The sequence below is a fragment of the Mauremys mutica genome, chromosome 2, assembly GCF_020497125.1.
Source record: "Mauremys mutica isolate MM-2020 ecotype Southern chromosome 2, ASM2049712v1, whole genome shotgun sequence".
Taxonomy (NCBI): Eukaryota; Metazoa; Chordata; order Testudines; family Geoemydidae; genus Mauremys; species Mauremys mutica.
The window spans coordinates 48,668,853-48,696,629 of record NC_059073.1 but is presented as its reverse complement, the minus strand read 5'-3'; the positions used below and the strand labels follow the sequence as shown (position 1 = coordinate 48,696,629).

Below are 27,777 nucleotides of genomic sequence, written 5' to 3'. Positions count from 1 at the left end.
TTAACATCTCAATTTCTAGGGTGGTTTGGTTGCACAGTAGCTTCATTTCTCTAAAACTGTTGCTGGTTCTGTTCTTTTGAGCTGGAAAGTGTTTTGAAAGTTGTTTTCCAAAGAGCTCAGAAAGCAGACTGTTTTGACAATTTCAGTTCCTTCAGTGAAGCTGACAGGAGAGAAAAATGAGGCATACTGATGTCTTTAATCCAAACACACAACACAGCATACTAGTGGCTGGTTTAATGGGAAACTCAGTCTAGTATTTGGGATTTACAACCTTTTGTTTGGATCATGGACAAGTCTTTTAATATTGGCGGATGTTTTGAAATTGAATGTCAGTTTTAAGACAGAGTCCAGTTTGGGGCCTATGAACTTTTTACCTTGTCTCTTGTTTTAACCCGAAACAAGGAACATGTCATATCACAGGCTTTTATAAAAGCACAAAAATGTTTCTGTGCTTTTATACTTCTTGGGTATTCTTATTTTGTAATGAATTGCATCAGCTAAAATGTTGTTTGTAGTGTTAGCACAATGTTAGAACTGTAAGTATTGTTTTTAATTATATTTATCTAGGTTACATAATCAAAGTAGTATGTATCTTATGTGACTTCACAACAATAAATACCCTCACTTTTTTTTTATATAAAAGGAAGAAAACAGGTGGTTTTATTTAAGGGGAAAGCTTTTTCTGCTTTCTTATTGTAAAAGCAGAATTTTCTACTCCGTTTACTTTTACTTCCCTTCATTTTGCAATGGTACTTGTAAGGGTTGAAATGTCTACTTTTTTGCTTCCTCTTTATATTTCTGTGATACTCATTGATAGTAAATTAGGAGAAGTAGTGATGCCAAGATAAATCTGCTACCTTCCCTCTGACTACCTCTTCGCCATTTTTAGAGTATCGTGCTCGGTTTCTGGAAAGTGCTTTTCAGTTTGAAAGAGAGAAAATTGAGAAGCAATTTTGCTCATAATCTATCGGTATTATGTGGGGATGGTTTTTTTGTTCACTCAAGTATGTTTTCCTCTCAGTGCATCCTTGTAATGCTCACTATTGTCCATAGGAATTGTGTGTGCATCAAATAACATATCCCTTTGTTTCTACAAATTCCTGCCTTAAAACATAGTTCGCATGATCAGAAATAGCTTATTTTCCTTATTTTAACTTTAAATGGTACTATGGATCATTTTGCAAGTTTTCTGTAAAATATTTATCTCTATTGATGTTCTCTAATTGTTTTGAAATACCGTCAAATGGACTCTGAGTTTTGACATTTTATATCATATATACCTGCCCTGAAGGGATACAGTAATTTAAGCTCAAAATTTGACCCACCTTGAAGCTTTTGATAAAGAATATCTCCAAAGTCTAAATATCTTTTGTTGTTCTAGATTAGAGAGTTCACCACACTATTGCAAAGGAGGTGAAGGGTTGTTTTGTTTAAACCAGCTACTATTTACATTATGTTGGCCTTACACCAGAAAAGCACTTCATGATGTTTTACTCCCTCTGGTGACTGTTCAGAAGCAGTCAACTGCAGAACATTATTCTTGAGAATGCCATTGCTCAAAAAAGGAAATAATTTTTTTTTTAAATGTAAATTTTGTCTCCACTAGAAAAGCCAGGGGGAAAGTAAAAGACATAATAATTAGAGGGGAAAATTGGTTGTAAGCTTTCAACAAGTATCACCAAAAGAATAGAGACTAAATTAGAAAAGACAAAGAGCCAGATTATCAGTGTAAATCAGTACAGCAATGTCAATGAGGTTTTGCTTAGTCATGCCAGTTGAGGATCTGATGCCAAGTATTTAGTAGCTCTCTTTACAAAATTATGCAGTGTATTGTAAAATGGGAGTGGAAGTTGTGGGGTTTCCCATGCCCTTCTGTTTGCTTAAATATATCACTTTTTGTAGCTGAGCTCAATTTAAATTAGACATTCCTACAAGTAACAGTCATCCAGAAGTTTTAAAAATCAGCTATGTAAGCCTTACATCAACACACACATGCTGGGATGGAGTAGTTGAACTTCCTGTCATCTAATTATTAAAATGACATAAAATCACTAGATAAATAGGTGGCATTAATCTCCCAGGGATGTCAATCTACCACTCTTCATGAGCATGAGAAAAATTACTGTTATTAAAAGTTAATGTTGAACTGAGTATTCTTTTCTTATTTAGAATGCTTAATAGATCTTGAACCAGTGCTGAGAACATTTGATGAGATATCTATGCTTGAAGCAGTAATTCTCTTAAAGAGAGATAAGGTAAATAGCTTTTATTACAATGTAATATGAAAATACACTGAAATGGCAACTTGTGCTTGTCACAGTGTAACTAACATAATAATTGAGTCTGTACTGTCCTGGCCTGGTAGATTTATAATGCACAACTAATAAGAATACCAATGTTTCTTTCAGTCAAAATATGAGTCTCATTGTATTCGCTTCAGTCACAAGACAGCCGATGTGGAGCTGACATCTGTAAATATACCTCTGAATCTTAGTCCACAGGAGGTAAAACTTTTTCTTCTTAATTTTGAATTCAAGTTCTTTCCCAAATGTGTTGGGGTAACTAAAACATTTTGAAATGTTTTTTTAGTTCAGTATGAGGAAAGCTTTTCTCCCCCTCCTCTTCTGCAGCTGCACAACCATGAACTAGCAGAGTCAGTGGGGCAGGCAGCAGCAGGGAAGTCTGTTTCTATCTTCTGCACATCAGAGTGCAGTGTTTGCATAACAGCATGGATGGAGTTAGTTGTGGATGGCCCAAAGGAGCTGGAAGACATGACCATATTATCCTCTGAATATAGGGAGCACACACATACCTGTACAGAGAGTGTAGCAGACCACAGATGCTGCAACAGCCTGTTGTTTGCCACACAATGGGTGCTTTCGGGGTAGGAAGAGAGGATTTAATCCCCCACTTCCACTGATGTTGCTCATGCAAAGTACTGTGGATTTGTTTTTAAATTATCGTGTCCCTTAGTGCTGCTGCTTTTCATTTTTACTACTAATAATTAAAATAGCATGTAAAATCTTGGTCAGATGGTGGAAGAACATTTGCATTTGGTTTTTAACTTCTGTTAGGATATAGATATTCAAGCCTGTCTGTAAAGGCCTATATTTTAAGAATTTAGGTATATGTTTATCATTTAACTAGTTATAAAGATATAAAAGAAAGAATCTGTATAAGGGCCTTCTTTCACTGTGACAGTCTGAGGCCCTGTTTTTAGGCTAATGCCTTTAGCCAAGCTTCAGAGGCAGCCATAAGCTGGGAAGCGTATGGTCACAACCTCACATTCCAAACTAGTCATATTGAATAAGGCAATCTGGAGCTGTTAGAAAGTTGATCCCATCTATCACCTCCAGAGAAAGGGAAGAGCCTAGAAGATGTAAAAGGAAATTTAGTCTGATCGTTTTCTGTCTGGTAAGAACTCACTTATCAAGAGAGACAGCTGGGAAACCCTTATGTCTTTATAGATGTAGTTGTGAAATCCTCACTTCTGTATTGTTTTGTCATTATAGTTCTCACTTTGATATGTTTATTTGCATGGTCTCTGTCTGGGTCTGTGATTGTTTGTTTCTGCTGTATAATTAATTTTAAATTTCAGTAGAATGATTGCTTAAGGTATAGCTGAGAATATTACTATATAAACTTAGGGGCAAACAGGAAGTAAGTTGGGATTCGAAAATAAGAAAAAAGGAACTTGGATTTAAGCTTGCTGAAAGTTCACCCAATAAACATCGAATTGTTTGCACCTTTGGACTTTGGGTATTGTTGCTCTCTGTTCATGCGAGAAGGACCAGGGAAGTGGGAGAGTGAAGGAATAAGCTTTCTAACAACTTCTTTTTAATGTCTTACTATATTTTAATTGTGAAGTAACTTGGACATCTTAATAACAAGGAGAAGACAAGAAAAGGAAAGCACTTTAGAAATTACTAAACCATTCCAAAAATGTACATCTTCACTATATAACTGAATTCATTTCAGGAAACGTGTGCTCCCTTCCTACAAAGCGGTGCACTCCCCCTCCGGAGCATGTCACCTGAATTACCAAGACTCAAGTCTATACCAAAGTATAATATCCTCTCAACGGGTATGTAACCTTGCTGCACAATATTGATTCATGATATTCAGTTATTATTGAACTGCAACTTTATACTCTATTTGTGACACTGCATTTGTACAGGAGTACTCACCCTACACTGAGATACCAGCTCTACTTAAGTAGTCCTCTGCAGCTGGAATAAATCACTCTAACTCCATTACACCCCATTGGGACAACTAATTGCCCCTATATGGCCAGATCATGGGCAAGGATGAGGAGTAGCTGCTAGATCACTGAGCCATGACAGTCCGTTTATGAATACTTTCAGAGTAGAAACAAAAGAGATGGAGAAGGATTGTTTAGAGTGATACAAAGTAGTTTAACCAGAAGTATGTGGTGAAACTGACAGGGGAAAATTAGGCTGAGTATGAAGGATGAGTATGAATGTGATTGGATAAGACACTGGTGTGTCTCAAAACCTCTTGACATTGACTGTACTGCCATGTACAGAATCTCCACTGGGGGGAATGTTCATTGGTGGTGGTATCTGGAGTCTCCTGTCAGACTTCAGGCTTCCATCTATAGGACAGAAGCTCTGCTGCTGGCATTGGCCAATGATCTTCATCTAGCCATGGTATGAAGATTAAATGTCAGTAATGATTCTTTTGGCCCTGTTAGCACTCTGTCACACAGCTGACTGTGAGGTATTGTTGGCATGCCTGTGCTCTCTATGGGGCGTGTCTGAAATTTCTCAAGTGGCTCTGATCCTTTCTTTGTGAAAGGTCACAGAAGATAGTTTTGAACAATTATTATTTATTATGAAAGTGCCCAGAGGCACTGGTCTGGATCAGAGTCCCATTGTGTTAGGTACCAGGCAAACACAGAAGTAGGAACAGTGTCAGACCTGAAAATCTGACAATCCTAAGAAGACAAGAAATTTGTAGAGGTGGCAGGGGGAAACAATCAAACATATTTTGTAAACACATCAAAAATAAAAATTGACTTCCATCAACTGCCCTTAAATGTTGGCTGACCTATTTTAGGAAGCACAGCAGAAGGATGTTGTTAGTCCTTGGCTGCCACAGGCAAGTAATTCATACCAATGTGTTTTTTTTTTAAAAGTGTTGCAAATAAAACATTCAGCTATTTTACTGCTTTCCCCTGATTGAATAATCAATACAGATTGTGTTTTAACCTTTTGTATATGATGAATTTCAACTCTCGGGTTTTCATGCACTGGCACAATGTTGCAAATATTTGGGTTTTTTTCTGTTTGAACAGTGCCTAGCAAAAGGAGACCCTGGTCCATAACTAGAGTTCCTAGGCACTATGGTAATAAAGATAATAAAATACAAATGCTGCAGGGAATGTTTGTGTTAAAACTGTTTATTTTGGAGTTACACTCTTGTTAAAAAATGGAAACATATCTGTTGTTTGGATATGTCTGGATACAAACTTGGCGTAAAGGGTCCTTTAAGTGACATACAGTTTTAGGCTTACACTGGTTAATGTGTCCATATAAATTCTATGATTTTATTGTCCATCAGGCCCTGCATTAAGGTAAACCTATTACCATGCTGCTGCATCTCTTTCACAATGTCATTTGTTCTTGTACTCAGTCAGTTCTCCGGTTGAATTAATTTTCTATCCATGAATTAAGTTAGACATAGTTAGTATTCAAACCTGTATTGCCATATGAATTATATAAGAAGATTTCATATGACATTTTTAGGAAGGCATATAGGGAATCCTCATAAGAGATTGCTAATAGAACAGATAAAAAAGCAGATTTTCCATTGGACTTCCAATAAAGATCACAATTAGTCTTTGAGATGCTACCATTCTACTTGAGTCTCTTTTAGGAAGGTTTAGCCCCTCCGCACTTGTTCTAAAATAAATAAAAGGCACTAAAATAAATCTGATGAGAAATAATTGACAACATGAAAGTTGGAAGTCAGAGCTCTGTTTGGTCCAGCCACTGTGGAATTTTCTGCTGCTTAAGGCTTTTTAAAGTTGGAACAGACCAAACCTGGTTTTCTCAACCATGTTTTGCCCCCCAAAAAAAAAATCCTCCAAAAAATAAGAAAAAAATGTAAAAGCTCTGTGAACCTCAGCTTCATGAAAAATCTGAATGTTGTTTGTAGAGAACAGACATGCAACTAACAATTTTTTTGTAAAGGTGCTGTAAATAATTTCTAACATGTTTTTGTTTCTTTCCTGAACCCAAAAGTAATATGATTCTTTATCTTTTATTTAAGGTAAAAACAACAGTTCTGAAGGACCATGCTCTCTTGTTAGCATGGATGAAAATATCTCTCCAGCCCAGAGTGCTAAATTGTATGTGCCCTACCACAGCTACCCTTCCTCATTTGGTGCAGATCGTTCAGACACATCAAATCCTATGACACACATGCTGCAGTCATCAGCACTTACCTCAGGTACAGCACAAACTGATGGAGTTTTAAGTCCCACTAATATCAGAGGTAAACAATGAATGGCCAGTGAGATGCCTGCTGTTAGGTTTATTCACAATCTTGATATATGTACAACTACCAATTTGTGTGTATGTGTCTGAAGGGAAGACTAGGCCTATTATTATTTACTAAGCACTAACAAAACAATACAAAACACAATATGCAGGCAATACAGCTCTAAAGAATTTACAGTTTAGGGTAAGGAAGATTGCACATACAGTGTGACTGAGGTGTGTATGATGGTTCTCCTTCAGTGTGGTATTCGTTAAAGGGGTATTATGATGCAGAATGGTACAATTACAAACACTTACCAGGGTTGGTCAAGGTATAGCTAATCCTGTCTTTCTCCTACAGACATAGGGTAGGAGAAAGGAAGTGTTATATTTCTATTCTGCAAATGAGGACTTGAGGCAGTGAGAAGTTGTGTCTTGCCCAAGATTACACAGGAAGTCTATGGTAGAGTTAGGGTTTGAACGCTGGTCTTGGGTCCTAGTCCAGGGTCTTAACCAATTATCATTCTTCTGTCTGTAATGTGGTAGTTTTGATCCTAATATAGCCATGTTAATTGTAAGCAAAGCCAGCTTTGATTTTAAGAAACATAAGAAAGGGATAATAAGGAAAGCCAGAAAAGGTGAAAGGAATGACATTTTTTAACAGGGGGAAAAAAAAGGCATCATCACAGATTGTTGTGATCCATCCCTGTAGCTGTTTCAGGAGGAGGTGGGTTTGTATGAGAGGGAGGCATTGGTGGTGGGAGTGGTTGAAAGAATCGAGTTTCTCTTTCAGAATAATGGTGGCATTTTAGGAAGAGCAGCTGTATTCGTAACTTTTACTTCCCTTAAGAAATAAAGACCCAGCATTAGAATAAATAAAGAAATATTTTAATTAACAGTTAGAACAATTAACATTTAATCTGGATTAATGTAGCAACATTTTGGCAGAGTATTACGAGGCTGTCATTTTAACTACAGGTATAGTTTTGGACCATTCTTTCTCAACTCACTCTTCATTTTATAGCACTATAAATTCACTGTAACTCTGACACTAGATTTCTGAACCTTTCTTCAATTTTAGGTTTTGCTGTGGAATCTATGCAACAGGATGTAGCTCACCAATGGATCCAAATTAGGAGAGAGGACATTGTCAGCCAGATGACTGAAGCATGTCTGAACCAGTCTCTGGATGCCCTCCTATCAAGGGATTTAATCATGAAAGAAGACTATGAACTTATTAGCACCAAACCTACGAGGACATCAAAAGTCCGACAACTGCTCGATACTACTGACAGCCAAGGAGAGGAGTTTGCTAAAGTTATAATACAGAAGTTGAAAGACAATAAACAGATGGGCCTTCAGCCTTACCCAGATTTGTCATCTGCTTCTAAGACTGCATCTTTAAATTTATCATATCAGTATAAAGCCATGTAAATGTTTCCTTACAAGTAGGTTTCTGTTTCTGAAAGGTTACTTTATATATGTATTCCTTTGGTCTTTATTGCACTTATATAAGTCTGGTAAGCGAAAGAATTAGATGTAACTAAAGTTACATTGTAAGGTTAAGACTAGTCATTTTGAAGAGCAACTGGAAAGACATAAACTCTAATGAAGTATTTGAAAGTATTTTGTTTATACATAAAAAGAGAAAATGTTCCCTATTCTCTATTTTAAATAATCATAGTTATTCCATTTATAAATATTCTTTAAGTTGTAACTATCTTAAAATGATGGGGATGCTGCTCACTCACTGTCATGGTAGGATTGATATAAAAGGAAAAAACCCTACAACAAAACCTGTAGAGTTCTGCCAATGTTCATTTCTGTTGTAAGCTATTTTCACATTACCCTTCTGGGTAGATTTGTTCCTTCCTAAAGAACACTAAGTCTGCCATATGCCTGTATTTAGATTTTAATTTTCTCTCCCCACTCAAGTAGTTAGTAGTGGTAAATCTAATGATACAAGACCTGCACCTGCTCCCATTTCAGTCAAAGGGAGTGTGATGGGATCCACAGACCAGCATGTGATCTGGTAGAATGTTGCTGTCTTAACTCATCTCTTGCCTCCACAAGCTTGACACAGAATCACATATGAAATGTTGAATGTTGCATTTGATTCCTCAAGCTTCTAATTCCAGTTCATTTTTAATGTCTACATAACCTGCGGTAAGCACTGATTTTGTGTGGTGTATAATGATCAAGCATATGCTGCCCAGGTGGGTTAGCAGTAACACAATAAACACACATGACCTTCTTTGACACACAAACACTAAGAATGCTGCAGAGCTAGTGTACTTACTTCCTGGAGGAAAAGTGTTGTGTGCTGATCTGTAGCAATCCCCTCTGGACAGAGTAAATATCAGCACTGAAAATAGTGCTGTTCAGCACTTCTATAGCTGAGAGAGCAGCTCCAGTCAGGCCAATGGGGCTGTACGGGTTGGGGGTGGGGGGAGAATTCTGTGCTTGCCTGAGGCTTTCAGTTTGGTGGGCAATGCCCCTTTCCTACCCCCCCTCTCCCTCCAAACTACACCCTTGGTGTTCCGCCTTTCTTATTTGAGAGAAGGCCATTGTTGAGAGAGAAGTCTGAGAGGAGGAATCTGATTTTGTTTTAATTCTCTTTAGCACAATTAATACAGTGTGAATGGTTATAAATAGCTTTTTAATTTTCTTGGATGCAGCACATACACACCATCTACATTTTACAGCAGTAAAAAGTTGAGTTCAGTTATGCTGTGCACTGAATGCCATTGGCACTAATAAGAATTTTGCAATTGAAAATCCCACCTCCCCATCCAAGAAGGTTACAATCAGCATTAGTAGTTTACTGCCCTTGTCATAAAAGCCAAATCAATGAAGAATCCAAATTATTGATACTTGAAAATCTTGGAGGATGAGCTAGGGACTGACCCATTTCAAACTAGTTCAGGGTCTAAATTGTGCATCACTGCTTGCCTATGTGTTTAAACATGGCAATGATATTTTAGTATCTGTCTTCACTTGTTTTGTGAACTGAGTCACCAGAATGTGAGGTATAATTTACTGTAAACTTTTGCAGACTTTGCTAGGTAAATTAATGTTTTTGCAGTAAATTGGAATTTTGCATTTCAGCCCTGTTTCTGTGCAGATATTTAAACTTGTTACCAATGTAAAAGTTCTAACGGGGGCACCAGCAGCACATAATGGGACAGTGCGAAGCTCCAGTGTGTGTGCTTTTTATAGAATAGATTTGAAGATGACCTGGTGGAATATGGCCATAGTGAGCTGTGCCAGTCTTGCTAGTGATGCCAGACCTACATAATGTCCATACAATGTGCTTTTTTTAAATGCAAGACTGTTGTACCAATAAATAATTGCAAATCCTCTTCCTTTAGGCTCATCCTATACTATAAAATTGTCATAGGGCCCAGCAGCACTTCAGTCGCAGAGATGAGCAGTGCCAAATATCCTAGAAAAATCAGTAATTGACTGTACCAGACATGTTGCTTGCAAATTTGAGAGCAAAATTGAAGACAGTGCTAAATGATAGTGAGTAAAGTGGAAGTGGACTGGAACAGTAAAATGAGAAAAGAAATATTGTAACCATAGGTGTCACCTGCATGCCTGGATATTGCTTCCATTTTTCCATCCCCAACTCTTTCCCATTCATTGTCTCAGTCTTGCCCTCTGAAATGATGCAGGATGTCTTGATTTTTATAAAATACATTTCATGAATGGGCATTGCTAAATATATGGTAGAAACAGTATCTGCTTATGGGATTGGGTTCTCTTGTGGTACACTAATACAAGATTGAAATTTTCATTTTGCTAGTTTAAATTCATAACAGATGACAATGTTCTTCAATAAGCTATACACACTATTGTTACATATCTTGTTTCTTCATCTTTTTAGGTCTCGGTGAAAGAAATAAACTTTAGCAGGGGTAAAGGGGAAACCTAGGAAGAGTATTAGCATAGTTAGGTATAGGTTTGTCCTTTCTTCCCTTCCTTTTGAAACAAAGACTGATTTTCTTCTAGACTGTTCTCAGAAGGGGAGTGATACCTCCACCAGTCTCCATTTTTGTTGTTTTATCTGAATGTACCTTTTACAACACTATATAAGTGTTCACTGTGATAATATGGATGACACATTCATGTTTGGTGGAGAGGAAAATAATTGCATTAATCCTGGCCCCCATGACAGACAAGAACTTCACCCTACAGCATTTCTAGAGCCAAAGTATACTAGTGTGCCACTTGGAAACTTTTTAACTTTTTTCCCCTTTTAATTCTTAACTATATATTTTAATATAAGGAAATGAATTGCACAGAGTAGCTAGGAGTCTATGATCTTGTAATCAGTAGTCTGATGTACTATGTGACACATGGAGAGGATGATGATGATGGAGGTACAGCTCTTGTCCTACTGTGAAGTTATACTTATACCAAACTGGGAATTAGGTACTCATTTATTGCTGCTGACCTGTTCTTTCAAATGTCAGTTTCTTTTCAATTGAAGGTGGGTAACTTAAGGGTCATCAGAAGTGACCAATGCAAAATTTTCAGCTCTTGACTGAAAATTGAATATGCAAAGAGTTTGGGGGCATGTTGTCAGCTGTGCAGTGATGAAATAGCTGGTAATCCAGTTAACCATCCAAACAATAATCCAAATAACCATCTTCCTGATGCTCCCCAAATCCCAGGCCTGGCCTTGTGCAAATGGGAATCTGTTGTCTAGGATATAAAGGCCCTTAAAATAATTGTTTTGCAAGCGTCCCCTTAAACACCAAGACCAGCTCTTCAGGTGAGTGCTTGTCTGCCTCAAGGACAACAAAGAGAACAGAGGGCTGTGGGGAAAGCTCCTAGGAGTTTGGAAAGCATCTAGCACAAGGGTAGTACTGCCACAATCTCTGAAAATAATGATAATTTTAATTGAGGTTTGTAAAATAGATTTTTCTCATAAACCAAATCCAGAGCTGTGATGGAATTAGAGGTGCTCTGTAAAAAATGTATGAATACTGTATGTTGACCTGGTTATTGGTATGTTTATTGTCTGAATATATTGATTTGGTTCAATAGGGGCCTATAAGAAAAAACAAGCAGGAAGGGGGAAAGAATGGCTCAAGATAAGCCATTTCTCCACAGACACTTGAGGATTGTTAAGAGACAATGCCAGGATAGGAAACAGCATGGGCAGAGAACTGTCAGGTGTAAAAAGAAACCCCTCTCAAGGTTAGGGCAGTTGTTTGGAGGAATGAGTCTGAGATACAGGCACTCATTGTGAGGGGTCTGAAGAAGTCTGTCCTGTCTAGGTTACCCAAAGACTTACCATTCCTTAATGGTAAGATAGATGTGTAAACTCTGTGTGGTGTGGAAGTCCTTTTTTCTCTCAATGTTTTTTCCAACTGTGAAAATAAAGAATACTTTGGTTTGAAGAAGGCTGTTTTGTCACAGGATACCACTGTCAGAGACTCCCAAAGGGAAGAATTGCAGGTGCTGAACTCGGTTGGACCTACTAGGTAAGCATGACTGATACACAGGGTACTGTAGCCCAGGGGCTGCACAGAGAGAGGCAGGATTGTGAATGCCAGGAGCGGTAAAGGCCCAAGGCATGACACACGAGGGGGTGCCCTCAGAGAGGGAACAGAGGTGCAGATAGTCCCGCAACTGCGGCAGGAGCTCTCAGCTGGCATCACCTATTGCTCAGCATGTTGAAAATGAGAGAACATTAAGGTTATACTGTTGACTGGATTTAGAATGGCTGGAGACCAGTCGAGAGATTTGTCACCCTACCCGCCTCTATCATCGGGGTTTAAGATTGCCGAAAATAAAAACTAACAAGGAAGTGCAGGAGAAAAACTCCAGTACATTTATTAGACTAACAAAGTAAGTAAACTGGGTATAGTATAAAGGATTCAGCACAGAGGTAAGTAAATTAAATAGGCAAAGGTGACACTATAACTGTACTGACTATGACCAAAAGGGTTTACTCCGTCCCAAGACGGGTCCCAGGTAAGGGATATGGAGGACTTAAAAGGTCTCTACCATATCTTGCAACTTGTCTGGAGCCTCCTCACGGTGCAAATTGGGTCCGGGACTGACTAGGTGACTCGGCACAGTGAGAAGTGGACCTCAGGCGACAGGTATGTGGTAACTCTGCTTAATGCTGGTGATTCTTCTTCCCTGGGGCATTGTGGGTGCAAACCCCTGGCCACAGGCAGCACAAGCACTCCCATTTAGGCCTGTACAGGTCCTGCTCTCTCTATGAGTTAGCAATAGGCATGCTCCAATGCCCAAGTCCTCCAATCATCTCCCTGAAGGATCCAGCCCCTGGGCCGCTGTGTTCACAGATTCACTCCTGCCAAAGAAGCTGTACACCCCAGCTTACCAGTTACACCTCAAATCACTGCTCCCCTTAACACACAGCACTTAGATATGTTTATAGCAAAGGAGGGCAAACTATGGCCCATGGGCTGTATCTGGCCCAACGGGGCTTTCAGTCCGGCCCCCGGGATTTCCAGCCCCGTGGTGCAGCGGGGCTAAGGCAGGCTTCCTGGCCCCGCGCCACTCCTGGAAGCATCTGGCTTCCTGCGGCCCCTGTGGGAGGGAGGGGGAAGAGGGCTCTGTGCACTGCCTTTGCCTGCAGGCACACTCTTCCCCCCCCCCACCTCCCCTTGGCTGGAAACGTGGAACCGCGGCCAATGGGAGCTTTGGGGGTGGGACCCACAGGCGAGGGCAGCATGTAGCGGAGCCGCCTACCCCACCCACCCCATCCCACTCCCAGGAGCCATTGCCGTCATGCTGGCCACTTCTGGGAGCAGCTCAGGGCCAGGGCAGGCAGGGAGCCTGCCTTAGCCCTGCTGCACGCCACTGCCACCCCGCAGCCACTCGAGGTAAGCGGCGCCAGGGCAGAACCCACACCCCAAACCCCTCCTGGGCCCTGCATCCCAACCCCCTTCCCTGATTCCCCAACCCCCTGCTGCGCCCCTCCTACACCCCAACCCCCTGCCCTGAGCTCCTTGCTGCACCCCACCCCGCTCCTGCACCCCAACCCCCTGCTGCGCCCCTCCTGCACCCCAACCTCCTGCCCTGAGCTCCTTGCTGCACCCCACCCCACACCGCTCCTGCACCCCAGCCCTTTGCCTTGAGCCCCTTCCTGCACACTGCACCCCCTACCATACCCACACTCCCTCCCACACCCCAATCCTCTGCCCCAGCCCTACATTCATGGCCCTGCATACAATTTCCCCATGCAGATGTGGCCGTCAGGCCAAAAAGTTTGCCCACTCCTGGTTTATAGTGAAACAACTACAAGTTTCTTTAAAGTACAGAGATTCAAGTTATAGCAAGTAGAAGTATTGTAAACAAACAGTTACATATAAAATAAAATCATAAGATGCATTCTAGAACGTAGACTTATTTAACTAGATACTTTCATGTTTTAATAGAGCAATGCTCTCCCAAAGTCCCTCCAATGTTTGACAGCCAAGCTTGGCAGTGACCCTCCATTCATAAGACGTAAAGCTTCAGTGAAGGAGCTGGCGGGGGGAGCATGAACCCCCAGCTATACCCCAACAATCCATTGTCTTTACTGTAAAGGCATGATCCTCTCCTAGAGTTTGTTTATTCTTGTAAATCTCCTCTTTTGAAGATTTCACAAACACTTTGTTAGTATTTGGCTCACTATGCAAACAGGCATCTGCTGAGTCAGACAATGCCCACATCACAGAGCAATAAACTTCTATCACCTCCTGCTTGAAAGGAACCTGTCCAAGACGTGTCACCTTCTGGTTACTTGCCTTAAGAACATAACATATGTTTTCCTCATTCATTTATAGGTCCGCAGAATTTAATGGATAAACCAATAGTTACGGTATATAACACGTTTCTCCCATGCCAGAAGAATGCACTTAGCTATATGTATTTGATTTTGGAGGGGAGAGAATAATACTTGACTGAATTAAAAACTACTGCCCCTCCCTACCCCATTTTCTATTCTCCTCCTTGTACTGCTCAGGAGGGCTCTCTTTATGTTCTGCTCCTGGAGCCAAGAGTTCTCAGGTCACATTGCTCTCTTTGTGTGCCTATGGCCTTGTCCATTTGCTGAATCAGAGCTATAGTGCAAGTGATGTAGCTGCACCACTGGTGACCTCTAAGGTGTAGACAACAATAAGCCAGGGATTGCATTTATCAATATGTCCTTGTTTACCTTTGGGGTCAGCACCCCTGCAGCTGTGCCGACTGCATTCAGGATTAGCCCCAACTGAGCAGACAAGGCCTGTCTCCCCAGGATATTAGTGGTGGTGGTGGTGGTCTGAATGAAAAGTGCAGGAACAAGTTGTTCCTTTGATCCCAATCCCACTGAATCGACAATATCTCATAGCAAGCACCCACAGACGTCAATAGAAGTTTGTTTTAGTTAGTACCAGAGATTTCAGATCTTCATTCAGGAAAGTCACCAAATGTTATCTGGCGCTAGAACATTATGATTGCATGCTCCAAGGAAGAAGAAGAGGGGGAATAAAATCCTAATACTTCATCCAGGTTATTCAGGATTTTTAATTTAAGAGCCAGGAAAAATATAAGACACTAAATGTCCAAGCTAAAAACCTGCTATACAAATTATTCTCCCAAGTATTTTCAAAAAATATAACAAAAAGGTAACCCATCACCTATCTTACATTATACTGTGCTGGCTTTGTTACACAGGCTCTAAAATACATGAGCAATATTATTTTTTAAAATGTTACATTTTCAAGACAGCTGTGACTCAAGAACCTCTTTGTGCCAACTGGCAGAGAGCACAGAGGTGCACAGAGTTTTACAGAAATCCCCTGGACTGGATGTATGCATAATAATTGACTAAAGGATCAGGTCTCTACCAAGAGCCAGTATCCCATCATAATCACTGCAAAATCTATGTACGCATAATATTTAAGACATTTTTACTGAGTCAAAATGGAGGGCAGAATTTGGCTCATTATATGGATATTTGGCTCATGCTATGAGCATTTAATATTTTCCAGATAAATATACAAAAAGTACCTACACAGGAATAAGAATCTGATAATAGAGGGCTCTTTAACCTAGCAGACAAAGGCATAACAAGATCCAGTGGCCACAAGCTAAAGTTAGACAAATTCAAAGTGGAAATTAGGCACAATTTTTTAAAAAAATAATAATAGTTAATCGTTCTTTAAATCAAGATTGGGGGCCTGTTTCTCAGTTACACTTAGGCCCATTTACACTTGTAATACAGAGTGCAGCAGCATGGAAAGGCCTTTAAATAACTGTAAGGGTATATCTGGAGTCCAGGCTCTGGGATTCACCCCCATTGCAGGGTACCAGAGCTCAGGCTCCAGCCAGAGCCCAAAAGGTTACACAGCAATTTTACAGGCCCACAGCCTGACATGGGCCAGTTTCAGGTGTTTATCTGCAGTGTAGATATACCCTAAATATAACAGAGCTTTGCCTGATTGAGGCATGCGAGGCAGGGCCTATCATACTTTTAAACAGAGTAACATGTCTTCGAAACAATTTTGTTGCCAAGAAGCCTCTTGATATATTATAATTTACCTAATGGCAGATTTGTGTAAGTCTAAAGAGATGCAGCCAGCTAATGAACGTTGTACAATCCAAGTATTAAACATATATATTCCTAACTAAACTTAGAAAACTTAGTGCATAAATACCTGCCATCCATGGGCAAAAATAGCTTGAGGAGTGTTTAATTAAAATGCCTTGCATAGTCTTGTTTCCTTTAATAGTGCTTTTAAAAAAGCACAGCCATTACTATATTACATTAAGTATAGACTTTCTCAGACCTGTATTGTCCTTTTTTTTTTAAAGAAACATGCCCCAATATGTAATAAAAAATGTTTACAAGCTTGTATTTGAAAAGTAACAAATAGCACTACCAGATCTGTTCTAGATGCTTTTTGTTTTGCAATTAATTTTAGCCATTTTAATACTATGTTGCAACTTGCTTTCCTTAGGGCTGGGATCAGTGGAGGAATGGGAGACACATCCACATTAATAAAACATATTTTTATCTTTTTACTAGTTGCTTTCCTATTAATTCCCATTGTCAGATGTCTTGACACAGTCCAGTGGCCAAAGGCTCTTGACCTGCTTGATCAGCTCTTTCCAGATGCTCTTTGATTTCTGCATGTAAACTCTTGTACTCACACTGGCCTCTCAGTTCACCAGCAGATCATGGAAAACAAGGGTGCTAAGTTAGTGTTCTTGCATTCATTAACTTATTATTCTGCTCTCCAGAGATTATTTCCTTGTTTGGCCTTTTTGGCTTGATACTGTACCTTGCTTCAGCCTGGCCTTTGTATTCCAAGAGTACTTTATAAAGAGGGTACTATATAATTTCAGAAGACAAATTCAAGCACCTAGGTAAGTCCTTCTTTACTTATTTTTAAATCTTAGTTGAAATAAAAGCACATTCAATTGAAATAAGATTTACACAGATTGCCAGCATGCTTTTCACATAATGAATAACTGTGTTATAAATTCCTGGGTGGACTACAGAGATAATTTTCAGAAAATGTACTTGGAGTAAAGTGAGATCTATTGTTTTCATTTAACCAGCTGTCTTGTGCTAGTTAACAAAGAAGTGAGCTGTAGCTCACGAAAGCTCATGCTGAAATAAATTTGTTAGTCTCTAAGGTGCCACAAGTACTCCTGTTCTTTTTAGTTAACAAAGTGTTTGGGAAATTAGCAGACAACCTCCCCTCTCCCTCCTTCTGCGCAGTAAACAGAGGTTTGTGCCTGGCTCTTCCACACACTTTCCTGAAAACAGACTTCTTCCACCATCACATTGTCAAAAGGCTCATGTTGTGATAATTGCAGTGAATGAGAGATTACATTCATTTTGAAAATGTTAACTTATCACCTGGGACACTACCTTTGAGTTCGACAGTGGCTGTGGATAAATGCGTTAAAATAAATAAACTTCCGTTGGTCTTGATAAACATGCCTTTCTAAGATATTGTAATAGGGCCACTGACTTTTGCATTGTCTCTTCTGGTTCACTTGGATTGTTTGCAGACACCCTGTTTCATAGAAGCCCCAGATCCTCTTTTTTGGTAGCTGCTGCTGGTTTTAATATTCCTACTAAAAATAGCAGCTGACAGCAAAGCTAAATTGAACCCCTTATATCCATATCACTTTCCACTCCTAGTGAATCAGCTGCTTTCTTATTTAGACACAGAAGGAAGTTAAAGGGTCACTGTTCAGTTGCTTAAGTTACAGCAGCCTTTCCCCTAAAGGAAGCAGCGTCAACTGGTAAGCTTCTACTTTCTCTTTTTAATACCACTCTTAAATTTGGAGTACAGTAGCTTCTCCCTTTATTTCATCCATAATGACATGCTTATGGTGGTAATGATAAACTGTGGGATTGAGTGTGTCTGTAATATAAGAACCCACAAACATTTTGAGCATAGTAACCAAGCAGGACAACACTAGGTATTATTTTGCTGCATATTTTTAAGAACGTAAAAGTAAGAACAACAATCTGTGGAGCTGGTAAGTTCCTATTGAATAATAATGTATTCCCATCATAGAAGATAAAGTTTTGCTTCACAGCAAAGTGTTTTTGTTGCTGTTGCTTCTTCACAATGTCTAATCTTGTTTTGTTCGCCTGGCCCGTTCTTGCACTGGAATGTGTTCAGTGGCATGATCATGCCATAAGTGCTCTATTTAGAATCTGCTGTAGTTCATGTTCAGTGTCAGTGTTCTGAAGTTTGAGCCACACAGCAGGATTTCCTAAGGTACAGCGGTAACTCTCGGCTCATCTTTTCTTTGCACATCCAACCAAGCATATTCATATAAATGTGTGTGCCTTAAAGATGCGTTGCTATTTTTTTCAATCATTATCTCTACTGTAAATATGCTGTTACTGTTCTGTTTGCTTTAAGAACACAATGTGATGGATTATAGCCTTTAAAACAGCTTTTTAAACTTGCATTTGTTCTGATAATCACAGTGGAAATGTGAAAATAGATTTCATTCTTAAATGGCATTTGTTTTCTTTGACACCACTCACTTTATGTGTGAAACTGGAAAGCCCTTGTTTACCTTGATTCTACAGCCTAGTTCATGTGCACTAGATTCAGTGATGATGACGTAGCAGAGGTCTCTGATCTGGGACTCTCTGATGGTGGGCAGCTGATCATCCCAATTAAGAGATTGTCCCCCAAAATGGCCTGAAATACAAGAATAAAACTGATGCATATTTGATGCATTTCATCTGTATTTCATCTTCATTAAGGTCTGACCTTCCAAGGTGCTCAGTGCTCTCAATTTTTACTGAAATCAATAGGTGCTGGGGGCTCTCAGCACCTCATAGGAAGTACTCAGCACCTTAATCTTTATTTAGTATTGTCTGCATTAAAGGCTGGGGATTTCAAAGGTGCCTAAGGAGTTAGGCAAGTAACTCCCATTGAACCAAACTTTCAAGGCCCTTTGAAAATTCCAGGCTGAATGACTATCACCTAGTAGAAAAGTTCACACCTTTTAACCCCTGGCTGAGCATTGCCTATCACTTGGCACTTGTTGAATATGTTTCCATGATGCAAGTTATAATTTATTGTTATATAGGGTAAATCTACACTACAATGAGAGGTATGACTGCATCACATGTAGACATACCTGTGTGACCTTGGATTGAGCTAGCTCAGACAACATGGGTATGTCTACACTGGAGTTGGAGGTGTAATTTCCAGCTCAAGTACACATGGCTGTACTAGCTGTGATCAAGCTAATACATTAAAAATAGCTGTGAGGACTGCTCCAAGTGTATATCTAGGGTTTCAGATGGGATTGTACTCAGGCTAGTCCATTCCACCACCCGTGCAGCTGAGGCTTGTGACAAAGTTCCTCCTCTACCTTGGTGGGTCCTGCGCTTATTGGCAGATTTGCGCACCTTACTGATCTTCCCCTCTGGTGGAACCCACAGTCTGGGTCAGCTCGTCCTGTGTCTGATCAGGAGTTGGGAGGTTTGGGGGGAACCCAGGCCTGCCCTCTACTCCGGGTTCCAGCCCAGGGCCCTGTGGATCGCAGCTGTCTAGAGTGCCTCCTGTAACAGCTGCATGACAGCTACAACTCCCTGGGCTACTTCCCCATGGCCTCCTCCAAACACCTTCTTTATCCTCACCACAGGACCTTCCTCCTGGTGTCTGATAACGCTTGTACTCCTCAGTCCTCCAGCAGCACACCCTCACCCTCTCCCTCTCCCTCTCCCTCTCCGCTCCTTGGGCCTCTTGCTCCCAGCTCCTGACATGCATGCCACAAACTGAAGTGAGCTCCTTTTTAAACCCAGGTGCCCTGATTAGCCTGCCTTGATTGGCTGCAGGTGATCTAATCAGTCTGTCTGCCTTAATTGGTTCTAGCAGATTCCTGATTACTCTAGTGCAGCCCCTGCTCTGGTCACTCAGGGAACAGAAAACTACTCATCCGGTGACCAGTATATTTGCCCTCTACCAGACTCCTGTACTCCACTGGTCTGGGTCTGCCACAGGCTACATAGCTATTTTTAGATCTCTAGCTCAGTCAAAGCTAGCATGAGTATTTCTCCTGGAGCTGGATTTACACCTCCTGGATTGCACTGTAGAGAGAGTCAGTAGGATGATAACCCTAGCGTTGGGGTGTCCAGCATTTAGAGATAAGGGGGAATCATTCACACCTGGTCAAAGATGAAAATTGTCCCACCTCAAACTGAAATGTCCTGGAACAAATTAGACCAGGCATGGCAAGAAGGGTAAAGACAGTGAAGGCATGCATATTTAGCCCTTAATACACCTAATATAAATAGAACATCCATAATAGCTATAGTAAAAGAACATTAAGTTTGCAAAGTCAAGCATTCAAATGTTAGGAGATGCCAGAATTAAGATTGCCTGTGCAACCTCAATTTGGTGCTCTTGTGCATGTATAATATGAAGCTTTTTTTAAACAACTAACAAAATCATCCAAAGCACAGGACTTGGTGGTGTTGGGGGACTTCAATTACCCAGACATCTGTTAGGAAAATAACACAGCAGGGCACAGATTATCCAACAAGTTCTTGGAATGTATTGGAGACAATTTTTTATTTCAGAAGGCTGAGAAAGCTATTAGGAGAGATGCTGTTCTAGATTTGATTTTGACAAATAGGGAAGAACTGACTGAGAATTTGAAAGTGGAAGGCAACCTGGGTGAAAGTGATCATGAAATGGTAGAGTTCATGATTCTAAGGAATGGTAGGAGGGAGAACAGCACAATAAAGGCAATGAATTTCAAGAAGGCAGACTTTAGCAAATTCAGGGAGTTGGTAGGTAAAATCCCATGGGAAGCAAGTCTAAGGGGAAAAACAACTGAAGACAGTTGGCAGTTTTTCAAAGGGACGTTATTAAGGGCACAAGAGCAAACTATCCCCATGTGTAGGAAAGATAGGAAGTATGGCAAGAGACCACCCTGGCTTAACCAGGAGATCTTCAATGATCTAAAACTCAAAAAGGAGTCCTACAAAAAGTGGAAACTCAATCAAATTACAAAGGTTGAATATAAACAAATATCACAAGTATGTAGGGACAAAATTAGAAAAGCCAAGGCACAAAATTAGATCAAACTAGCTAGGGACATAAAAAGAAACAAGAAAACATTCTACAAACACATTAGAAGCAAGAGGAAGGCCAAGGACAGAGTAGGCCCATTACTCAAGACGGGGGGAAAGACAATAACAGAAAATGTGGAAATGGCAGAGGTGCTTAATGACTTATTTGTTTTGGTTTTCACCAAGAAGGTTGATGGCGAGTGGACATCTAACATAGTGAATGCCAGTGAAAATGAAGTAGGATCAGAGTCTAAGATAGGGAAAGAACAAGTCAAAAATTACTTAAACAAGTTAGATGTCTTCAAATCATCAGGGCCTGATGAAATGCATCCTAGAATACTCAAGAAGCTGACTGAGAAGATATCTGAGCCATTAGCGATTATCTTTGAAAAGTCATGGAAGACGGGAAACATTCCAGAAGACTGGAAAAAGGCAAATATAGTGCCCATCTATAAAAAGGGAAATAAGGACAGCCTGGGGAATTACAGACCAGACAGCTTAACTTCTATACCTGGAAAGATAATGGAGCAAATAATTAAGCAATCAATTTGCAAACACCTAGAAGATAATAAGGTGATAAATAACAGTTAGCATGGATTTGTCAAGAACAAATTGTGTCAAACCAACCTGATAGCTTTTTCTGACAGGTTAACAAGCCTTATGGGTGGGGGGAAGCAGTAGATGATGGTATATCTTGACTTTAGTAAGGATTTTGATAATGTCTCGCATTAACTTCTCATAAACAAACTAGGGAAATACAATCTAGATGGAGCTACTATAAGGTGAGTGCATAACTAATTGGAAAATTGTTCCCAGAAAGTAGTTATCAGTGGATCACAGTCATGCTGGAAGGGCATAACGAGTGGGGTCCTGCAGGGATCGCTTCTGGGTCTGGTTCTGTTCAATATCTTCATCAATGATTTAGATAATGGCATAGAGAGTACACTTATAAAGTTTGCGGACGATACCAAACTGGGAGGGTTGCAAGTGTTTTAGAGGATCGGATTAAAATTCAAAATGATCTGGACAAACTGGAGAAATGGTCTGAAGTCAATAGGATGAAATTCAATAAGGACAAATGCAAAGTACTCCACTTAGGAAGGAACAATCAGTTGCACACATGCAAAATGGGAAATGACTACCTAGGAAGGAGTACTGTGGAAAGCGATCTGGGGGTCATAGTGGATCACAAGCTAAATATGAGTCAACAGTGTAATGCTGTTGCAAAAAAAGTGAACATAATTCTGGGATGTATTAGCAGGAGTATTGTAGGCAAGACACAAGAAGTAATTCTTCCGCTCTAGTCCTCACCGATTAGGCCTCAACTGGAGTATTGTGTCCAGTTCTGGGTGCTACGTTTCAGGAAAGATGTGGACAAATTGGAGAAAGTCCAGAGAAGAGCAACAAAAATGATTAAAGGTCTAGAAAACATGACCTATGAGGGAAGATTGAAAGAACTGGGTTTGTTTAGTCTGGAGAAGAGAAAACTGAGAGGGGGACATAACAGTTTTCAAATACATAAAAGGTTGTTACAAGGAGGAGGGAGAAAAATTGTTCTTCTTAACCTCTGAGCACAGGACAAGATGCAATTGGGCTTAAATGGCAGCAAGGGCGGTTTAGGTTGGACATTAGGAAAAACTTCCTGTGAGGGTGGTTAACCACTGGAATAAATTGCCTAGGGAGGCTGTGGAATCCCCATCATTGGGGATTTTTAAGAGCGGGTTGGACAAACACCTGTCAGGGGAGGTCTAGATAATACTTAGTCCTGCCTTGAAGGCAGGAGACTGGACTAGATGACCTCTCGAGGTCCCTTCCAGTTCTATGTTTCTATGATAATCCTTAATTAAATGATCATGGATTATTTTGTTCACAGGACCTCTGCTTCATTCAGCTCACAAGGATAAACAGAGCTACTCATCCCAGAGCTGGAGCAAGCTTAGCACAGATGAAGTTTTGCAGAATTTTGTTACCAAATGCTAAGAAGTCTTTACAAATTGCAGTTTTTTGGAGGCTTATGACTGGACCATGTTTTCATGGGATTGGCAAAAGCCACATTTTTTGATACCATGGGCTTGCCCCTGCAAAATTTCAAGCCCCACTCTTCTTCATAGAGGTGCTAAAGCATCTCAAAGCGGTTGTAAGATTTTATTTTAATGAGGGCCTAACAATGGTTTGTTTTGTTTCCTAATTTCATTCTGAGAAACAATTGTACTTTTTAGCTGAAACTATATATATAAAAAAATCAGAGTGAGTCAGGCACCTGAGATGGAAAATTTTAGCCCAAATGGTTGAAGTTTGACAAAATTATAAGCAACTGATGATAGGGTCTGTCATGAATAGTTAGTAAAGGGTTAAAGCATAGTACCTGGTGGGCACCTGACCTGAGGACCAATCAGGGAAGAGAATTTGAAATTCCTAGGAGGGAACTTTTTCCCTCTGTGTGTGTGTGTATTGTTCTTAGCCGTCTGGAGTTACAAGAGTCCAGATGTTTTAATCAAGTCTACAAGTTTCTACCTTTCTGAACTAATTTCTTCTAGTCAAGATAGTGAGTATTAAAAAGATACTTGGTGTCCTCACCTAATAATCCTATGCTTGCAATTCTGTGTGTTTGTTATTGATTATTCTTAATTCTGCTTGTACTGGTTGTACTGAGAAGGAGAGGGGATTCTCTCCAGAACTTAGCAAGGTTATACTCTATGAGTGTCCAGCTTGGACTCATAGAGATTCTGTATTTTCTTGTTTTCTTTTAATAAATTCTTTCTATACAGATTTGATTCAATTCCTTCCACTGTGGATAGCAGAAGGGGCTAAGACGCTCTCTCTCGGTGATTCACAGAGTGGCTAGCAGAGAGGGAGGGGGGAAGTGGGCTGCTTCCCTGTGTGTGGGAGATTCAAGGAGTTTGAATCAAGGTATCTCTCTCTCTGGAGCAGGCTGGAGAGAGGGAAAAGAGGGGAGGGGGAAGGTTCCTCCTCTGTGAGTTGATCTGTGTTCCCAGGGAGTGTCTTTGAAGGGAGACAGGGGGGAAACAGGGGTGTCCCGGCCCACGTATTGACCACGGTGGTGGCAGCAAAGGGGACCTACCCTAGGATTTTGGGGTGGGGGAAGACATGCGGGTCCTCACTTTGAAACCCCCCAGTTTCAAGTGAGGGTGCAGACTCTGACAGGGTCTTATAACAGAAAGTGTTTAGGCATATTCAACATAGGCAGAGCTACCCTCTCCACCTATATTTGTCAACTTACAAGTCAATAGACATTGACACAGTCTTGAGCAGCATAACACTTATGTACATAATTAAATCTTGGTGGTGGCACTTTCAAAAAAGCCAGGTGCTCTGCATTTTCTGATAGCAATCATAAGCTCTGGTCATTTTATCCTATTATGCTGTGCAAAACTCCTATTTGGAACTTGTTTTTGGTAATAGGTTATTAAGAGTTCACAGATTGGCCCAACAAAGTCAGTTCACTCTAACTTTTCCCTTTTTATTTCCAGTACTCAAATGGACAAACTTTAGGGATAGTAAATAGTTCATTGAAGTGGCACTGTGTTGCTGATGGAAGAGAGACAGAATCTGAAATTTCACTGTGTTGTAATTGTAGGAGTCCTACCAATAAGGTAGATTTTGTTTTTTAATCAAAATTAGCCTACCAATAAGGCCCTACCAACAAGTACTGATCATGATGGCGGATTCTGTTAATCCAGTTAATCACAGAGTTAATCACATATGTGATATCCATTAAAAATTTGTCTCTTTCTCATTACTCATTTTCAGGTAATGTCAGGCTCCTGGATCATATGCTGTAATAAAAAAAACTCATCCAAGAATGGAGTACATGAAACGGACAAAATGGCTGAAAATGTGCAAGAAAAAATGAAGATGAAACAAGAAATTACTTTGCTTAATGGTGTTTCTTTAATAGTAGGGAACATGATTGGTTCTGGGATATTTGTGTCACCCAAAGGTGTTTTGATGTATAGTGCCTCCTATGGACTCTCACTATTCATTTGGGCCCTTGGTGGGGTCTTTTCGTTGTTTGGAGCTCTGTGTTATGCTGAACTGGGAACATCCATTGTTAAATCAGGAGCTAGCTATGCCTATATACTAGAAGCTTTTGGTGAATTCACAGCCTTTATCAGACTGTGGTCTTCCTTGCTAATTATTGAACCAACAACTCAGGCTGTAATAGCAATTACATTTGCTAATTATATTGTTCAACCAATTTTTCCATCCTGTGAGCCACCATACGAAGCAGTCAGGTTGATTGCAGCTGCTTGCATCTGTAAGTAAAGTTGTGATTGGTAGAAATGAATTAATTTAATGCAGGTACTCATAAAAGCCTTGTCAGATTACCCTCCCCCTTAATTTTCTGTGAAAATAACAATTTTTTACCTAGGACAAATTCACAAGAATGTATTCTCTCTTCTGGATTGAATTTTTGTGGGAGGAGGGGTTGGTAGTGGAAGTTGGGGGGTGGGAAGGGAGGGTTTCCAACATTTTGGCTGAGAGACACTATGATTGGTGATGGAAAAGAAAACATTTTGCTATGGATCAAGAGCCTGACCCAAAGCCTGCATTGAAGTCCATGGGAAAATTCCCTTTGGCTTCAATGGGCTTTTAAATTTTCACATAACCTCAGATAAATCAGTAACTGCTTGTGAGTGAAAACTGGTGAAACATGGACATTCGTCCTTAACCCCTCCCAACCAACCGAAAAAGTAATAAAATCTTAAAAAATAAAAGCAAAAGCAAAAGCTCTACCTCAAGCAGAATTTTGACCCCCAAAAGGTAGAAGTGCCGGACACTCCATGAAGTCCACTAGGGACTTTGCTGTTCCACTTTTTAGGTGGAAGCCTGGAAGGTAAATGTAGGTACATAGGACTGGAAGGGACCAGCATTGAGTCCCGTCCTCTGCTTTCCAGGTGCTCAGATACTACAGTGGTGGATGGTGGTATAAAACCTTCTGACCCACATCCACAGAACTGTGTATAATCTATGTGCTGCTCTTGGTATATGCAACAGCATGATCAATTGTCCATGAGGCAAGACAGAGCATTCCTAAAAGACATCTGACGCAGCTAGTGTATATTGAGTACTGAGTATAACATAGTAGTGTATACTGTGAATTCTGAGAAAATGTCTCCTCTTTAATTAATCCTGTTTATACTTTTAACACACCCCATTGAGGCAGACAGGAAGTTAACTTCTGAAAAACAGAGACCATGATTTACACTGCTGTCCTCCTAATTCTTCAGTATTCTAAACGTCTAATTTACTAAAAAGTAGATCTATTCTAATATATTTTATTAGCTTAACTGTGATTTGATCATCTCCATACTTGGACACCCATGGGATCTATCTCTCTCTCCCCACCTGACCTGATATTGTTCCATAAACTACTAAATGGGCTGGGGGGGGCGGGGTGTTTAATTACAACAGTTTCTTTAAGCATTCATTTTGGATTCTGTCTGAGTGATTTTTGCTGTATTCCTCATGTGGATCAGTTGCTCTGTTTTGTAACACCATTAGTTACAATGTGCTGCTATACCACAATCTGCATGGTTTTTAAATGAAATAAAGATCTTGAAAGTGAAAGGATACATCAACAATCCTAAATCAAATATTTTTCAGTGGTCAAATAATTTCAAGTGGGGCGAAAAGACTCTTTATTCACTTGAGCTAACTCAAAAAGCTACAATTTTTTACCTAAAGCAGCCTCCTTTTTGAGTAATTACATTCATAGAAATCTACAACTCTGCCTCTTAAGTGCTAGAGGATATTAAAAGAATGAGAGTGCTCTAATTCAGAGGTGGGCAAACTGTGGCCCGTGGGACTCTCCTGCCTGGCTCCTGAGCTCCTGGCCCAGGAGGCTAGCCCCTGGTCCCTCCCCCGCTATCCCTCCACCCCCATGGCCTCAGCTCACTGTGCTGCTGGTGCAATGCTCTGGGCGGCAGGGCTGCAGAGCCACAGCCTGACCTGGTGCTCTGTGCTGCATGGTGGCATGGCTGGCTCCAGCCGGGCAGCGCAGCTGCCTGTCCTGGTGCTCTGGGTGGCGCGGCTGCCTGTAGCACCACCAGTGCTCCAGGCAGTGCAGTAAGGGGGCAGGGAGTGGGAGGGAGGTTGGATAGAGGGCAGTGGAGTTCGGAGTGGTGATCAGGGGGTGTGGTGATTGGGGAATGGGGGGGGCTGGATCGGGCAGGTGTCCCGGGGAGTTTCAGGGGGCAAGAAGCAGGGGGGGGCTAATAGGGGGTGGGAGCTGGCCCACACCTGGCTGTATGGGGAGGCACAGCCTCTGCTAACCGGCCCTCCGTACAATTTTGGAAACCCAATGTGGCCCTCAGGGCAAAAAGTTTGCCCACCCCTGCTCTAATTGCTTTCTCTGCTGAAACAAAGGGAGATGGTAAAAGAATAAAATTTATTTTCTAGATCTTTCCCAAAACAGATGTGTTAGAGTAGGTGACTTTTCACAGCATCTGTCCATATGCAAATATAGGACCCTGGAATTTCAATTATGTCCCAGATGCTAAGGCCTCGTTGCAATGCCCATTGAAGTCAATGGGAGTTCATCCATTCACTTCATTCAACGTTGGATCAGATCGAAAGGAGGAATTCATTTTTTAAAATAGCAAAACTTTGGGGGTTCAGTTCCTTCCTATGAAAATTTTCATACCCTGTTCAAGTAGAGTTCCTGATTATACC

The 27,777-nt window shown here is 40.6% G+C and overlaps 2 protein-coding genes across 3 annotated transcripts in view; both read left to right on the top strand.

Annotated features, from left to right (window-relative positions):
- Positions 1 to 10,660, top strand: part of RIPK2 (receptor interacting serine/threonine kinase 2) — a 36,460-nt gene extending 25,800 nt beyond the window's left edge. For both annotated transcript variants that reach the window (XM_045006197.1, XM_045006198.1), the window contains 5 exons: positions 2,170 to 2,255; positions 2,409 to 2,504; positions 3,979 to 4,084; positions 6,295 to 6,474; positions 7,585 to 10,660. In XM_045006197.1, the coding sequence (XP_044862132.1) occupies positions 2,170 to 2,255; positions 2,409 to 2,504; positions 3,979 to 4,084; positions 6,295 to 6,474; positions 7,585 to 7,937 (821 nt within the window). In that variant the 3' untranslated portion in view covers positions 7,938 to 10,660. The remainder of the gene's footprint in view (positions 1 to 2,169; positions 2,256 to 2,408; positions 2,505 to 3,978; positions 4,085 to 6,294; positions 6,475 to 7,584) is intronic.
- Positions 10,661 to 16,735: 6,075 nt separating this feature from the next.
- Positions 16,736 to 27,777, top strand: part of LOC123364254 (Y+L amino acid transporter 2-like) — a 37,091-nt gene continuing 26,049 nt past the window's right edge. Inside the window, exons 1-3 of the mRNA XM_045006199.1 lie at positions 16,736 to 16,883; positions 17,695 to 17,774; positions 24,853 to 25,360. Of these exons, the coding sequence (XP_044862134.1) occupies positions 24,856 to 25,360 (505 nt within the window). The 5' untranslated portion in view covers positions 16,736 to 16,883; positions 17,695 to 17,774; positions 24,853 to 24,855. The remainder of the gene's footprint in view (positions 16,884 to 17,694; positions 17,775 to 24,852; positions 25,361 to 27,777) is intronic.